The sequence below is a fragment of the Protopterus annectens genome, chromosome 15.part0 (genome assembly GCF_019279795.1).
Source record: "Protopterus annectens isolate FY-2018-M chromosome 15.part0, PAN1.0, whole genome shotgun sequence".
Taxonomy (NCBI): domain Eukaryota; kingdom Metazoa; phylum Chordata; order Ceratodontiformes; family Protopteridae; genus Protopterus; species Protopterus annectens.
This window is the reverse complement of record NC_056749.1, coordinates 30,898,103-30,914,944: the sequence shown is the minus strand read 5'-3', so window position 1 is coordinate 30,914,944 and position 16,842 is coordinate 30,898,103. Positions and strand designations below refer to the sequence as shown.

The window sequence follows — 16,842 nt, the reverse complement described above, 5'->3', positions numbered from 1 at the left end:
CAGTGGGCTCCCATCGATGTGGTAATTATTGGGAGCTGAGTTTTTCCCAAAGGGGATGACAATGCATTTTTTGGCATTAAGCTTAAGGCCATGGTTTCGACACCAGTCATTGGTCTCAGTGAGGCCTTTCTGTAGGATGTCTACATCACTTGGGGAGTTAATAATGGCTCCCAGCTTGCTGTTGAAACCTCTCCTATAAGTACATTTGAAAGCTGCATTAAAAATACCTCTTAAGTCGGACAAGTTGGCAAATCTTTGCCATTTATTCTCCATAATTTTCTTGATCACCCATGCACCCCCATTAAATTCAGTTATACATGCCTATTCAAACTTAAATTTTTCAGCTGTATCCTCAAAAAAAGCCACTATTAGGGATATTGTCATCATTACTTTGTCCTTTCTCTAAAATAGGGCTAAATTTGTCCTTGCATTTATCCACCACTTCAGGGTAAACTCCATCCATCAGATCTTCCGGGTAACCACAGTCAAACATTCTCTTCAAATTCTCAGACTCAATATTACAAACCTGGTTATCAGAAGCCATTCTGCAAATTCTAACATATTGTCCTTTAATTATATTCCTTTTCTGATAGTGTAGGTGTGAACTAGAATAATGGAGAAAGGAACTAGAGTATGTCTCTTCCATACACCTTGGATTCAAATCTTCCTTCATGTGTATAAAGAACTGCATCCAAATAATTTTCATGGTCAACATTGCAAGCAAAAAGTAAGAATTTAGTAGTATCAGTAATATAATTAAGAACTTGTATAAATTTCTCCTTACTATCTATCCAAAAAAATAATGTCGTCCAGGAATAGTTTATAAAGTATCCAAAAATGTCATATTCTGAGTTATGTATGTATTTGTGTTCCCAGAACATTAAAATAATATTTGCATATACTGGAGCACACCTCGCCCCCATAGCCACCCCGCTGATCTGTTGAAAAAATTCACCTTCAATAAAGATATAATTATACGTCGACACTAATTCCAGACGTTCCAAACAAACATAAAAATCACTGGAAGATAAACTTCCAAAACAATTTAGTGCTTCCTCAAACCATTCAAGGCCCTGCTCATGGGGGATACAACCAAATAAATCTATGATGTCAATAGTTATAGCATCTGGCTACGGTACAACTCCGATCGAACACTTCTCAAAAAATCCCATCAATCTTTTACAACAGTCTTATCACACATTGGTACTTTTCAACTTAAAGTCCAAGAATCTAGCCAAGGGTGCAGTCACATGGCCTTCAGCTAAAACTATCGGTCTTAGGGGAGGATCTAATAGGTTCCCAAATATTCATAAATGGCCTTAGTCATAAGAACCATACCTCCCCCCTTATCTGGCTTCATCACCCTTGTGTATTTGTTCTCCCTTAACTCATCTTTCCCAATTCCTAATTATAGCTCTCACAATATCCATGCCGGCTCTATCAAAACTCATGAGCAATTCTTTGTGGAAGTCCGAACCATCAATTACATTGTTCGGATATTTCCAAAGTCGAACCCCTTTAGGTACTACACCTAAATTTATACATTCTTTTAAGTACATATCCATACCAAGTGCTTTACATTCAGACAGGTAAGAATACAGCCACTGCAAGCAATCAGCATAACTATCATTGTACACTGCATTATCAGCATAACCATCATTGTACATTGCATTATCAGCATAACTATCATTGTACACTGCATTATCAGCATAACTATCATTGCACACTGCATTATCAGCATAACTATCATTGTACATAACTATCATTGTACACTGCAAGCAATCAGCATAACTATCATTGTACACTGCATTATCAGCATAACTATCATTGTACACTGCATTATCAGCATAACTATCATTGTACACTGCATTATCAGAAGTAGAACACATTAGCTAACCATTCATTTAAGTCAGCTACATTACAGTCACCTTGCTGAGAAGAGTAATAATCACATCAGTAGGACAAGCTCCATTCACTTTTTCACGTTCCTGCTGCTGGAAAATACATGGAGTTTCACTAAAATCAATTTCTGTGTTTAAAGTCAATCCACTACATGCTCGGTCGCCATTAACAGTGCAAGCACTTAGTTGAATAGAGTTGCTGCTCTGTAGAGGATGCCCCACCTCCCGATTACATGGCAGGGAAGTTCTGCCAATGATCGACACTGCTGAGCTGCACATAGGAGTAAACAGCTCTACCAATTGGGTTAATTGTCCTACAAGCTTCCTAAGGCCACCTAGTTCACCACCTCCTGCTGTCATATCTCCTGATGTCCACAAACTCCAAATCTCCCAAAATAAAACCAAGAAACAGTGAAAAGGGAGAAACCAGTGCACAATACAAACAAAGCACCGAAGGACCAAACAGACAAAATGGAGACTGAATCTTTAATTCACAGAGGCTAAAAGACATATATAAACGCTAAACACAGCATTTTTGTTCAAAGACGTCTTCAGATGCATTAGTGTCTCCACTACACTAAATTTATAATGACATCAATTAATCATTAACCAGTAAAGTTTAGCCATTAATTAAATACACACCATATATCACATATAAAATACAAATAAGGTACTTGTGTATCTAAAAAGCAATTAAAGCCTCATCAAAAATTAAAAACTATAATAAATGACTAAATATATCCCAATATTAAAATTGGGTAAGATAAGATAAAACAAACCAAAACATTAGTGCCATCTAGTGTCCTTATAAAATATCTGCAGCATAAATATAATATAAAGTAGAGCCAGCATGGTATAAAAACACCAAGATTTGAATATATATTTGAGTAGTTTTAATAGTATAACAATTTTGATTTATAACTTTAGCATTGTTGTAGTATTGTACGGCTTAATGTGTAGGTTGGTTTTTCATCAATGGTGTTTTTATAATTATGATTGTATTAATTATATTATTATAATATATTAATCATTAATCTGGTTGGTCTTAATGCAGAGAAAGCGTTCAACAAAGTAAACTGAGATTTTATGAGGAAGGCATTGAAAGCATTTGCATTCCCTGACACAATAATAATTACAAGGATATATAAAGGATTGGAGGAAAGAATTAAAGTGTAAAGGTTCCTCTTAGATAAGCTCTGTTTTGAACACATGAACCAGGAAGGGGTGAAAATAAGCGATTCAAATACAAGGACACAGCTGGTATGGCAAGCAAGAAAACTGGTCTTTATTTGCAGATGATATTTTGTAACAGATAAATCCAGAAAAGGGCATCTCAGTGTTGTGGAACATTCTGAGACAGTTCCAAGTTTTTTCGGGATATAAAATTAATGATAAAAAAAATGATATAGCCGTAAATTATGCACCCACAAACAATTTGGTTTAGCAATACCGATATTTATGGGGACACGATAAGATAAGTATTTAGGAGTACTGATTAACAAGGCATTTGCCATGGCAGTTAAGGATATGGGGACACAAGATGAAATATTTAGGAGCATGGATTAACAAGGTGTCTGCCATTGTAGTCAAGGTTATGTGGAAAGAGCCTAAACTAAAGATAATACAAAATTTGAGAAACTGGAAACTCTTATTTACGGAAAAGGATAGTAAAATACAAGGGGTCTATATCAGCTTATCGAAAGCTGATAACAGTGAATGCTAGTTGATCAACCTCTAAAGGTCAACCAACCAAAATAACGAAGACACGGCCCAGCAATTTTTTTGCCAGGAAAAAAAAAAATTCGCTGTATCGTTGTTGGGAGTTTGCCATTTCCTCCACTGAGGTGCGATCTCGGAGTTGGTATATTTAAGTAGGGGGGTGTGGGGGGCACAGCCCCCCACTTTATGTTGTGTTTTTTTTTTGGCAGAACAGTGATTTTTTTTTCTCGGGGGGGGGGGGTCGCTGTTCCAGGTCTTCGCTATTTTGGTTGTTCGACCTTTAGAGGTCAATCAACTCAACTAGCACTCGATGTTATCAGCTTTCGATACGCTGATATAGACCCAGATACAAGCAGTGAAAATGTTTTTAATCCCTTTAGTCTGGTATACACATCAGGAATACTTTCATCAACCCAAGGAGAAGCAGCGGACAATAAAATAATTGAAGGAATTTATCTGGGAGGGAAAGAGGGCATGGGTTAAGTGGGATAAGATGATCCTTCCAATAGAACAAAGTAGTTCAGGTTTACCTGATTTGAAGGATATTTTAGAGCTACATAGTTAAGGCTCATATACACAAGACAAGCAGAAGGTTATAAGTGGAAAGGGGTGATGACAAAGCAAGGGGGAATTTCAAGAAATACAGAGTGTGGGATTTTGGATGCAGATCCTTAAAGAGAATAACGGCCATACAGAATATCTTATTCATAAAACAGCTGAAAACAATCGAAGACCGAAGCCAATATGAGAATGAACAAAGGTGGTTTAGTCAACAGGGATGACTGTAGGAAGGGGTGCAGAGAATAGGAAAGAAGGGGCTAGAATTTACCGAAGAAACCTCACAAAGGAACCAAGACAATGGGAGCAAACTCCTCAAGCAGGAAAGGTAATACACTGGGATGAGGTAAAAAAAAAAAAGACATTTGGATTGCAGGCTAGACACTGCCTTCCCTACCACAGTCTGATCTCAAGAGTACAGGCAAAGAGAAAGGGATAGGGGTATTTTAAAAGTGAAAGAGTTGCTCTGGTAGAGGTTTTAGTTAAATCTAGAACAGAAGTGTCTTTAAAGAATAATTAGTAAGGCATATAAAATACTGAATGACAGTTATCAATCAGAGGAGGTTAGAAAAGATCGGGAAGAGAGACTGGACAAGCAATTTACAAGAAAACAATGGGAGGATATATGTATGGCTCCCAAGTATGCAACAAAGTCCAGAGAGTTTAGGATCTTTGTTTGGAAGTGTTCACATGGACATTTTTATACCCCAAGCAGACTTCAAAAATTTTTTCTTTGGGTAAGATAGCAAATATTGGAGGTGTTATAGGGAAGAAAGTGGTAACTGGGAACATACAAAAATATTGGGTGAGCAAATTATTGCGACTACGGAAAGGACTCTTTGGAGCTTGAAAATAGGATATGAACTGCCTAGACATAGTAATGCCTTAGGTTTAATTCTGTTGGCTGCCAAAAAAGCAATTAGTAGAAAATGGAATTCAAAAAAGTCTAAACCAACTGTATCTGAAGTACTGAATATTATAAAAGAGATGAAAAAATGGAAGAGGGATATTTAGAAAAAGGAGCAGCAAATTACATAGAAATAAACTGTGGGAAAATATGTGCAGAGGAGGAGTGAGGTTTAAGTGAAGGTAAGAACTGAGCAATGTATGTAAATACTGGATTGATAATAGTTACAAAGAAAGAAACAATGCGACATAGGTCATTGGAAAAAATGTTTCTTTTCTGTTTATGCATGTTTGTCTACGTCTTAAGTGATAATTTGATAAAGGTGTATTTTTCTTAATAAAACATTTTTGCTTAATTCATTCCTCTGCAGCTTCCCAGTCTGTCTACTGCCTAACAATTTCTGACTCACTTTACCTTAAATTAGTTTAAGAGGACAACACCCAACTAGTCATTTTTGTTCAAGGCTTCATCCGATAAAACCCACTATACCTAAAAGATGCGCACCCACTCTTCCCGAAAACGGACATTCCTTCCATTTCTATACTCCTCTGGCCCAACAAACCTCACGCTTTTGTTTTAATTACCAGTATTAATCCAAATTGCTGGAAGAAACTTGCTGTCAACTCCTCCTCAAAGCAAACATCCTTTAGATTTTTAGCTGTCAAACTACTACCTCTAGCCAAAAATAAATTAGTTTACAGACAAATTCTATACTGTATTAACAAGTGATGTCTCCAATACCTTTCAGTACAATTTTAGGCAACACTTGGACTTGGTACTTTTAACCCCTTCATCGATCAAGCAACCAACACTATTCATAGGTAGGTGCTAGGCTATTGGCCCTAGGGCCTATATAAACCTAGCCAAAAAATGTACCCTGGCTTTCACCACCCAAGAAAATTATTTTCCTGTGCCCCTGTCGAACAGAGCCACAGAAGTGATCCCTGGGATGAATTTCCCATCCAATCATTAAGATTTTTCTTGAAGAGTGCTAATGAGGAGCTCTGTTTGACATAGATAGGTAGTCTGTTCCAGAGTATGGGAAGTCTCTGGGACAGGAATCTATCCTTCCAGCATGTTCTGTTTATTGTGGTGACAAGGTTTAGGTCCCTAGAGCGTGTAGCTCGGAGGGATTGGGATTTCTTTAAGTGGAGCATGTCCAACAGCTCTGGGTTTGACATAGTATGTTAGGCAGAGATCGCCCCCGAGTAGGCGATATGCAATGGAGTAAAGCTGTAGCTTTTTGAGACGGTCTGCGTAGGGCATCTGTTTGAGGCCAGTAATCCTCTTTGTGAGGTATTTCTGTGGTCTTTCCAGTTGTTGTAGATGTCTTGTGAGGTACATATTAACTCTTGTACTGACAGTGGCCATCTTAATGTCACAATTTTCAATGACCTGATAACTTGTGTACTGACGGTGGCGGCCATCTTAATGTCGCACTTTTCAATGACCTGATAACTCGTGTACTGATGGTGGCCATCTTAATGTCGCACTTTTCAATGACCTGATAACTCGTGTACTGATGGTGGCGGCCATCTTAATCTTAATGTCGCACTTTTCAATGACCTGATAACTCGTGTACTAATGGTGACTATCTTAATGTTGCACTTTTCAATGACCTAACTCATGTACGGACTGTGGCCATCTTAATGACGCACGTTTCAATTACCTGATGACAGTATTTACTCACACTGGGTAGCAGTCTTCTCGTTCAAAGCCTACAGACAAACAGGATTTAGTGATGGCTCCTTATGCAGATTCTCCAATTACCTTCAAGATAGAGCCTTTCAGGCTGCCTTTAATCACACACCCTCTGATAATGCTTTCCTTTCCCTTTAGATTCTGCAAAATTTGGTTTGGTGCTTATTCCAGTCTTACTTCTCATAACGGCTTTGCCACTGAAATCTGCAGTTACACTCCATATCTAAGGCAATTACTTACCATACAGCGGTCTATTTTCTCTGAAAATGCAGACATTGTTGCAATACATTCTTAACATCTGGAATTGGGATCCTAAAAATAAATTTGTAAGTTCCAGCAAACCTAATGTTATGTTGTTTGGCAATTGCCCAGCACTGCATTATACAGCAGGCCCAAGTATCTCAGACCTAAGACATCACTCTCTGAAGCCTCACCTCTCAAACAGCCAAGTGGCTTACTGAGTCCCACACTATCTTTCATCCTTTACACTGAACAGACAGTTGATAAAGTAAATGCCTTGTTGTCGACGGCTTATAAAGCTAAAAATGCAATTTTTAAACACACATAAAGCCCAAGCTACAGTATGTGTTCTTCAGCGTCTCTCAGCTAAGAATGTTGCCTTATAGCATAACAGTGAAAAACAATGTGTTGCTTTACTACTCTTGCTAACCCAAGAGAACATCACTGTTTTCTTACAGAGCTGCCAAGTGTCCTAGCTAATCTATCCTGCTTCTCAAAACTCCAGTTTTCAAGTTAATAAAGCTTGATATGTACTAACTGTGGTACAGACTCTGTGTTTATCATCCCAACTCCATTCACGAACGTCACAGGAAATTGGCGCCATGTCACTCAGAGGACCAGCATTCAGCTGTGTTGTTGGACTGCACACCTTCTCCTGAACTGACTTAGCTGCTCTCAACAGTTTCTCTGGGAATGGATAAAATATCTTATCCCTTCCTTTTTTAAAAGGTTCAGTTTTTCAAGCACCTCACACACTTCTCGTTGAAATGAATGCAAATATAATGGCTGAGCCCTTCTGCACTTACACAATTGCCGTTTTCCTTAACTTTTTTAATACACCCCTTTTCAAGTTCACTAATACAGAACAAGTTGGCTATTTTTTAACATTCATTATAACTCACTATTACACTGTCACACCTTATACTCTACTGCCAAACCTTTCATCAACTGCTGCTTGCTTATAGTTGGATGTTCTGTATTTTTAAAAGACAATTGCTACTGTAATGTATAAATGTTCTCCAAATTAATTCATTCTATTTTGCACACCAGAATTTCTTCTAACTTTTATAATTACAGTTTGTGGCCCAGGCTACAGCTGAAGAGGGTCAAAAGTCAAAACCATTAACATAGTTAACAGTATTTAAATCTGAAGTACTGCCGTTTGTAGCCTTGGGACAATACACTAAGAAAGATTCCTGCAACAGTGCAAAAAAGTAACTGAATAGAAAAGGGACCATCTTTATATGCCTAGAATAACAAGTTTCTAGACTACAAAGCATAAAGTACAAAAAAGTAACTTGTTCCACAGTTAATAAAATGTGTAACCATGGAGAACTGCTCTTTCATAAAGACTCACTGAAACAGCAGAGGGTTAGGACTAGGAGTTGCTAACCAGCTTCATCCTGCTGTCTCCATCTGACTTCTGTCTTTATCAAGTAATCACTTAAGAGTTTGCACTCTTTGGTTCCCCTGCAAAGCGGTATGTGCACTTAGTAGCTTTATCTAGCTAACAAATACATTTGAAAAAATATACTACATACACACACAATATACATACACAGCTACATCACCAGCAATCCTATAAAGAACATGTCAAGAGCAATTCCATCATTTATACTGACAGAACATGTCATCTAAAAACAACAAAATATCAGACAAATGTTCTTGCCCTTTAGTCACACAACTTTGTGAATACGTATACACAACTACACATATATGAGACACGCACACACACAGAATATTTATATATATTATATATCTACACAAATGCATGTATATGGGTCTCTTTCAGAAGCTCCAGTTTTCAAAAACTCAAAATTCATATTGTCGAGGCGATATGATAACGTGTCCAAAAACTCAAAGTTTTTGAACAGAGATCGTTGTACAGTGAGGATCGGGGAATTTACCCTTTTCCCCACTCTAGTGCGATCTCAGAGTTGGTACTTATAATATGCAGGAGAGTGTGGGGGCAGCAGGGGCTTGCCCACTGTGAAAACATAGAAAAAAGGTAGATTTTTTTTTTGTTGTTTTTTGAAGTTAGAGTTTTCAAAAACTCGATCATACTGTCTCAACAATATGAATTTTGAGTTTCTGAACACTTGCGCTTCTGACACACACAAGTCTATCATACACACACGTACATAACATGTATATAGACACACAAATACATATACGCATATTACATATATCTATATATACAAGCTGTGTGTGCACCACACACAACTCTTGAGATTGCACAAAAGTGGGGAAAAGGAGAAAGTTTCTTAACCCTGCTGTGCACAGACATGAAACAGGACTTAATCAGGTCAATGATTCCTGTTTTGACAAAAGTACATAAATTTACACATACCCAGCATGTTTATACTAAACAGAACACAAAAGCACAAGATACACTAGGTCTGTATGACTTCACCTTAAACTTAGAGTATGGGGTGCAGAACACAGTCCTCCACATGATCTGGGCAAACCCCAGGAAAAAAAAAAATATGGGAACATGTAGTTTTTTTTTCCACTCTGTGATTTGACACCTACTGTATAAAAGTTCCCCTTATTCATAAGCTTTAAATGGACACAATGTGTAACTGAAATAACAGTGCATTTATTATACAATATAGAAACATATTACACTGAGCATTTACTTCAAACATGTAACCTAAAGCGAAAGAGTACACAGAGGACAACTGCTGGGTTTGAAATTTAATTCTGCTCCCCCCTCCAATGGCCACTACTTCTGTGCAGTTTATTTTGGGCACTCTGATTTACTCATCCCTCCTAAAAATATACTGGTTGACTGCGTACACTAAACTGTCCATATACATTATTATACCTACCCCTACATTCAGACCTGGGGGGGGGGGGGAACATAAAAGAAATACAATTTGAGATTTCTCCGAGCAGCATTCCTCTCATTTTTAGATTTTTCTCTTCAATCATTTGGGGACAAGATCAGAAGGTAGGCCCCAAGAATACATTTTATGCTACAAAACCTTCATTGCAAAGCACTGACTCCACCACAAAATCACTTACAATAGGAGATGTTAAGTTATATTTGTATAACATGCACATCTCACACAGAGTTTCAGCTGTAAAGCACACAGAAAAATACAATTAGGCTAGTGAAGCCATATCATAAGAATCTTCCTAACGTTGCCTACTAGAGCAGAGATTAGCTGGTGCTATGTGCTACTGAACTGATAGGACTCAAGTTACCTTGACACTGTCCACATGAGGTTTAATGAAGCCCTTCTTGTCCAGGTCTAGCACATGTACTAAGGAAAGCTGAGGAATGCCAGGTGGGAAGGCCACATCTCGAACTCTTTGCAGAATTATTTTACTTCCTTCTGTCCATCGAGATTTCTCAGTTTCACGATAACCATGGATTGCCTTGGAAGGAATACACAAACAGTTAACTGACTACAGAACTTAACAGAAGTTCACATGCTGGCAACTTCCACCAAGATGCACTACTTACAACTAATATCACATAATCCCAGCACAGGTTTTTAAAACAAAGACCTCAATGTTCAAAAACATTCTTTCCCTCATAATCACTAGGTCACCTAAAACAAATGTTTCTGTGCAAACTTTCTGGCAATCGTTTGGAATTAAATTGTGGAAATTAATAAAATACTGAATCTAATAAAATGTGTATGTATAAAACAGACTGGCAGCACAAGATATATGGCATACCATAGCTGACTCGCTATCTGCAATAAAAACAGAATAGGGTGGTCGTCAACTACATCTTAATTCTTCATTGAAGGCAAAGCAGCTACAGGTTTCCTGTGCAGTCACTGTGCCTTGCATGCATCTTCCACATGTCATACCACTATGGGATAACTGATCGCCTGCAGCTTATCCCAGCCCTTACCTTAGACACATACATAAGTCAAGCATGATGGGGGTGGGGTGGTCATTCCTCTAGCTACAGGTATTCCTGAGCAGTCACTGTGCCTTGCAGGGATCTTCCATATGTCATACCACTATGGGATAACTGATCGCCTGCACCTTATCCCAGCCCTTACCTTAGACACATACATAAGTCAGGCATGATGGGGTGGGGTGGTCATTCCTCTAGCTACAGGTATTCCTGTGCAATCACTGTGCCTTGCAGGGATCTTCCACATGTCATACCACTATGGGATAACTGATCGCCTGCACCTTATCCCAGCCCTTACCTTAGACACATACATAAGTCAGGCATGATGGGGGTGGGGTGGTCATTCCTCTAGCTACAGGTATTCCTGTGCAGTCACTGTGCCTTGCAAGGATCTTCCACGTCATACCACTATGGGATAACTGATCACCTGCACCTTATCCCAGCCCTTACCTTAGACACATATACAGATCAGCCATGTTGGTGGGGGTCATTACTCCCTTTCCATGATGATGGGTGGTCATTTCTCCTATTCCATGGTAAGATTACACTACTGAAACGGTTTCTGTTCTCCTTCCTTTATGGCAACAAGTAGTGAAAATTGCACAAGAATAAACAATTAATGCACATACTTTATGTATCCCTTTTTGATTACTAGACAAGTACAATGGAAAATACTGTATCCTTTCAGATCATCTTCTTCTTTCGGCTTTTCCCGGTTAGGGGTCGCCACAGCGGATCACCTGTCCCCTCATGATTGGCAGTGGAGTTTTACGGTGTCGAGTTGCCAGCCCGGCACCTAACCTTCCACAGAAGGCAAACACATACACACACACACACACACACCTAGGGCCAATTGAGAGTGTCCAATCCACCTACAGCATGTCTTTGGAATGTGGGAGGAAACCCACGCGACCACAGGGAGGACATGCAGACTCCGCACAGAAGGCACCTCAGCCAAGAATCGAACCGGAGAACCTCTTGCTGTGAGGCGGCTTTCAGATACAACTTTGAAAACTCTAAACTTTGTACAGATGCTGTACCAACATCAAGTATAAACTGAAATAACACAAATACTGCGGTGGTGGTGGTGCGGCGATAGCGTTATCGCCTCATAGTTAGACGTTGCCCGTTCGATTCTCAGTTAGAGCGTCTCCTGTGTGTTGACATGCGTGAATGGGCGTTCCTTCGTTGAAGGTTGTGCGTTAGGCCCGGCAAGCCAGCACGTAAAAATCTACTGCCAATCATTAGTGGACTGGAGTTTCGCTGTGGCGACCCCTAACCGGGAAAAGCCGAAAGACACAACAAATTGCCTTCCAAACACAGAAATATAATCACTTGCGACACGTCAGAAGAGACTATAACTGACAGACTAAAACTTTCAGGACACCACTATCAACACAGGTGACCAGAGAAGACAATATATAGCAAAGTATTTACCTTCAGAATAGTCAACAAGGAACCAAAAAAGTTCATTGTAAAAGTGTAATTACAACAACTATGCTAAGAGACAGAAAAGGTTGTAAACTACAACTGCAAACCAGGGGTGGTTGTTAAATCACTATGACACCGACCCCCCCAACAAACTTTCCTATGTGTACTCTTGGTGTACTAAAATTGGGCTCAAACTAAATGCTCAAAAAGTGCAGTATCATCCCTTTTGAAAGACAAACCCTCCTCTCATTATACTGGATACACAACACACCACTACAAAATGAAAATGGAGTCGGTGACCAAGGCACCTGTGCTGGTGGTTGGGGACCAAGGTAGTTGTGCTGATAACTGATGTTCAAAAACAAAAGGGTTAACAATGGTGGTCAAGAAATCCTTTTAGTTAGCACAGGTAACGGACAAAATATATTGTCTAGGTCTAAAGAAGTACTCACCCCATTATACGCAGCATTGATCAGGCCAGTTACAGATTACAACATCCCCTTTAGAATGTGTCATGCTAAACATATCAAACAATTATAAAGACACCAAAGGCTCTTACTTAAAAAAAAATCACAGGCCTAAAGTCCATAAGATACCAAGACAGTCTGGAAGTGCGCGCTCTCTCTCTCTCTGTGTTCACGGTCTTGTACTCTCTCTCTCTCTGTGTTCATTGTCTTGTACACTTTTAAGGGGAGATCTCAGTCTTCCTTACCGTGCCTTTAGAGAGACTCCATTGTTCCTGTTTTACTGGAGATACTGGACTTGTGGTAAAACAGGTCAAATGCAAGGGACCAAATCTTCACCAACAGATGAACAAAACACATTAGAGGGACAAGTTCATAATCCAGTGACTTCCAAAGATGGTATGGCGCTCCTGCATAAAGGAGGTGCAGCCTGAGGGAATGTACTGACAGAGCCTAAATGCATGCCAGACTCAGTGGCCTTGGAATATCTGTGAATCTTAGTCAGTTACATCTACTTCAAAGTATAACACAATAGCATTAGTTGTAAGAAAGGGGGAGTGAGTAGTGAAGGGGGTGTTACGATGAGGAGTACAGGATACTCGAATAAGGAAGGAAGGGCTTACTTTACGACAGAAATGATGAATCTCTGGATGACAAACTGAAGGGTGGATATTTCTGGAGATGGTTAAGCTACATTATTGCATAAAAAGAACTTGTATTTGACTTTTTAAAACAGTATAATTTAAGCTGCTTTCTAAATATTTGGTCAGTTTCATTAGATGTTTGAGTTGGTTAGTAGGGATATCCAAATGTCATTAGCTAGCCAATACTGAGAAAGTGTGGTCTGTGCTATGGGGAGCAAGAAACCTGGGGATAAATGTGTGTAGTGAATCTCAGATTATATGTAGAGGTCTTTTTGGTTAGCTTGCTGCTGAAAAGGGGAAATGGCTCTAGACAGAGTAGTTTAAAGAATCACTGTGAGAAGTCTGGTCCCCATCTTTGACAGGAGGGGATTTTACTTTACAGAAGAGATGCGCTTTGTAGAGGAAAAGGGTAATGCATCTACAGATGTTACTGGATACAGTTTGATGTAAAATTTCATTCTGTTTAGAGGCTGCTCAGATTAGGAGAAGACCATGCTCATTCTGTTTAGAGGCTGCTCAGATTAGGAGAAGACCATGCTCATTCTGTTTAGAGGCTGCTCAGATTAGGAGAAGACCATGCTCATTCTGTTTAGAGGCTGCTCAGATTAGGAGAAGACCATGCTCATTCTGTTTAGAGGCTGCTCAGATTAGGAGAAGACCATGCTCATTCTGTTTAGAGGCTGCTCAGATTAGGAGAAGACCATGCTCATTCTGTTTAGAGGCTGCTCAGATTAGGAGAAGACCATGCTCATTCTGTTTAGAGGTTGCTCAGATTAGGAGAAGACCATGCTCATTCTGTTTAGAGGTTGCTCAGATTAGGAGAAGACCATGCTCATTCTGTTTAGAGGTTGCTCAGATTAGGAGAAGACCATGCTCATTCTGTTTAGAGGTTGCTCAGATTAGGAGAAGACCATGCTCATTCTGTTTAGAGGCTGCTCAGATTAGGAAAAGACCATGCTCATTCTGTTTAGAGGCTGCTCAGATTAGGAGAAGACCATGCTCATTCTGTTTAGAGGCTGCTCAGATTAGGAGAAGACCATGCTCATTCTGTTTAGAGGCTGCTCAGATTAGGAGAAGACCTTGCGCATTCTGTTTAGAGGCTGCTCAGATTAGGAGAAGACCATGTTCATTCTGTTTAGAGGCTGTTCAGATTAGAAGACCATATTCAAGTTGAGGGAGGACTTTTTCCAATTGCCATTCTACTTATGCTTTTGTAACTTGGCTGCAACAATGGACGTTAAGACTGAGATCAAATCACATACCAAGGTGTTTGAATTGCTGCACTGTGTACATTGTTTTTTTAATATTTACACAACGGTCCAGTTTATTGCGTTTCTGATCAGTTCTGGGTGGTACCAAAAGCACAGATTTTGTGTATTTGGTGCTGAGGATAAGTTTATGTTCAAGCAGCCACTGTGAAAGCTCAAATAGGTCTTGTTTTACTCCAGTTTTTATTTTGTTGGGAGAGTTACTAGCCTTAGATCATCTATGTATGGAACAATTAGAATATGGGGAAAGTTTGCAAGCAGTTTCTTAATGCAGATGGAGAACAGGATGAAAGAAAGCAGTAAACCCTTTACTACTCCTTTGGAGAGATGCACATTTTGAACTTTAAAGTGTCTGCTGTCTAGGAGGTCTTTAAACCACTGTTTGGCCTTGGTGCCAATACCTGCATAAGGCAGACAATCAAAGGAGTGAGAGGTCTACAAGATCAAAAGCCTTCCTAAGTCATGAAGACAATACCTACCTGTTGGCCTATATCCATGTTCTCCACTATGACAGCTCTCTGTAAAGTGATGTTATGGTGCTTATGCCAGCCCAGAAGCCATGCTGAGGATAAAAGAGTATTTTGTATGACTGCATGGATTCAGGTGTAAATATAATTTTTCAAATATTTTGTTGAGTGTGGGAAGAAACGAATTTGGTCTGAAGTCGGTTACTTTAGTTGGTCTGATGTTTTAGTGAGGGGTTTAACCAGAGTGGTTTGTACACACCTTGGGCATGGTACTTCTTTTAAGACAAGAGGTTGCAAAGGTGTTTGAGGGGGTGTAAGTTAATGAACTAGGAATAAAGACCATCAGCAGCTGTTTGAACATCTGAGGATATATGGTCTAGCTGCTGTGGGGATATCTCATTGATACAGTTTAAAAGTGGTCAGGACTTCTAAAGGTATTTGGTTTAGCTGTTGTGGGAATTTCTTGTTTATATAGTTTAAAAATGGCAGGGACATCTGAAGATACCGGGTCTAGCTGTTGTGGGGATTTCTTGTCGATATAGTTTTAGAAGTGGTTGGGATATCTGAAGGTATCTGGTCTAGCTGTTGTGGGGATTTCTTGTTGATACAGATTAGAAGTGGTAGGGGTGGGGTATAACAATGAGCCATGACTATAATTATGTATGAGTGGTATTGTTGTCCTGAAGTTGTGGGTTGGGGAACTAAGGAAAGCTGAGAGGTTGGATTTGTGGGGATTGATGGTGCCAAAGTCTTGGATGTGATGGCAATGGTGCCTTGATAGAGTGTCTTATTATGGGGATCATCCTGCGATTTGTTTGCCTAGGTTTAAGGATTTCTCGATTGTGGTTTAATTTAGTGACTTCGTTAGAAAACTAACTCTTGACATTTTCTTGCCTGTTTCACTTAACTTCTGAAAAGCAGAAGACCAGGCTTCATGTATAAGTTTGCATATTGACTTTGGTTCCTTCTGGCAGCTATGTATTTTTGAGTTTTGCTAGCCTGGTTACAGCATGAAATAATTTGCAATGAAGATAATTTCTATCATCAAAAGCTAATTAGAAGGGTTGAGAATGCAAAGTATGAGGGTCCAGTTGGCTTGAGAATGTTCATATCGGCTTTTGTTTTTTCTTCATTTTTTGGCTGAGAGGTAATGTGTAGTACTAAGCTTTGTCTGTAATTTGTATAGTGAAGATTATTGGACAATTGTGTCTGATAGGGGGTGCCATAGAATGTTGAGGTGTGACATAGCAATGGGTTTTTAAGTAATTTCTAGGTCGAGGTCAGTGTTTGGTTTAAAATTAACCTCCTACCTCAAAATAATTGTCACTTCTCTTATACCTCACAGTACAAACCACCTAAAATAGACAATCAAGCCATCATCAATAAAAGGGTCTACCCCCAATGATTGTATGCACTCCTCTACCTCCATACAGGCCACTCTTAACAACGTTTATCACCTTTCCCATTTCCACCTTTTTCCTCCTATAAAAAATAAAATCAAAGCTCACCTACTATCTAACAACAGTCCTTAAATAATGCAAATTTACTATCAGGCTCATGTCTGTACTATTCATACTATCACACAGCTATCTAGAATGCAGTCCAAGTTCCCTAATGATCTCTCAAGATCATTTACTGAAAGTGCTAGCCAAGACCAAAAAT

At 39.3% G+C, this 16,842-nt stretch overlaps 1 protein-coding gene across 1 annotated transcript in view; it reads right to left on the bottom strand.

The window, feature by feature from the left end:
- The window catches only part of ALKBH7 (alkB homolog 7), a 270,184-nt gene that overhangs the window by 244,989 nt on the left and 8,353 nt on the right, over positions 1 to 16,842 (bottom strand). Inside the window, exon 2 of the mRNA XM_044057081.1 lies at positions 10,237 to 10,410. Within this exon, the coding sequence (XP_043913016.1) occupies positions 10,237 to 10,410 (174 nt within the window). The remainder of the gene's footprint in view (positions 1 to 10,236; positions 10,411 to 16,842) is intronic.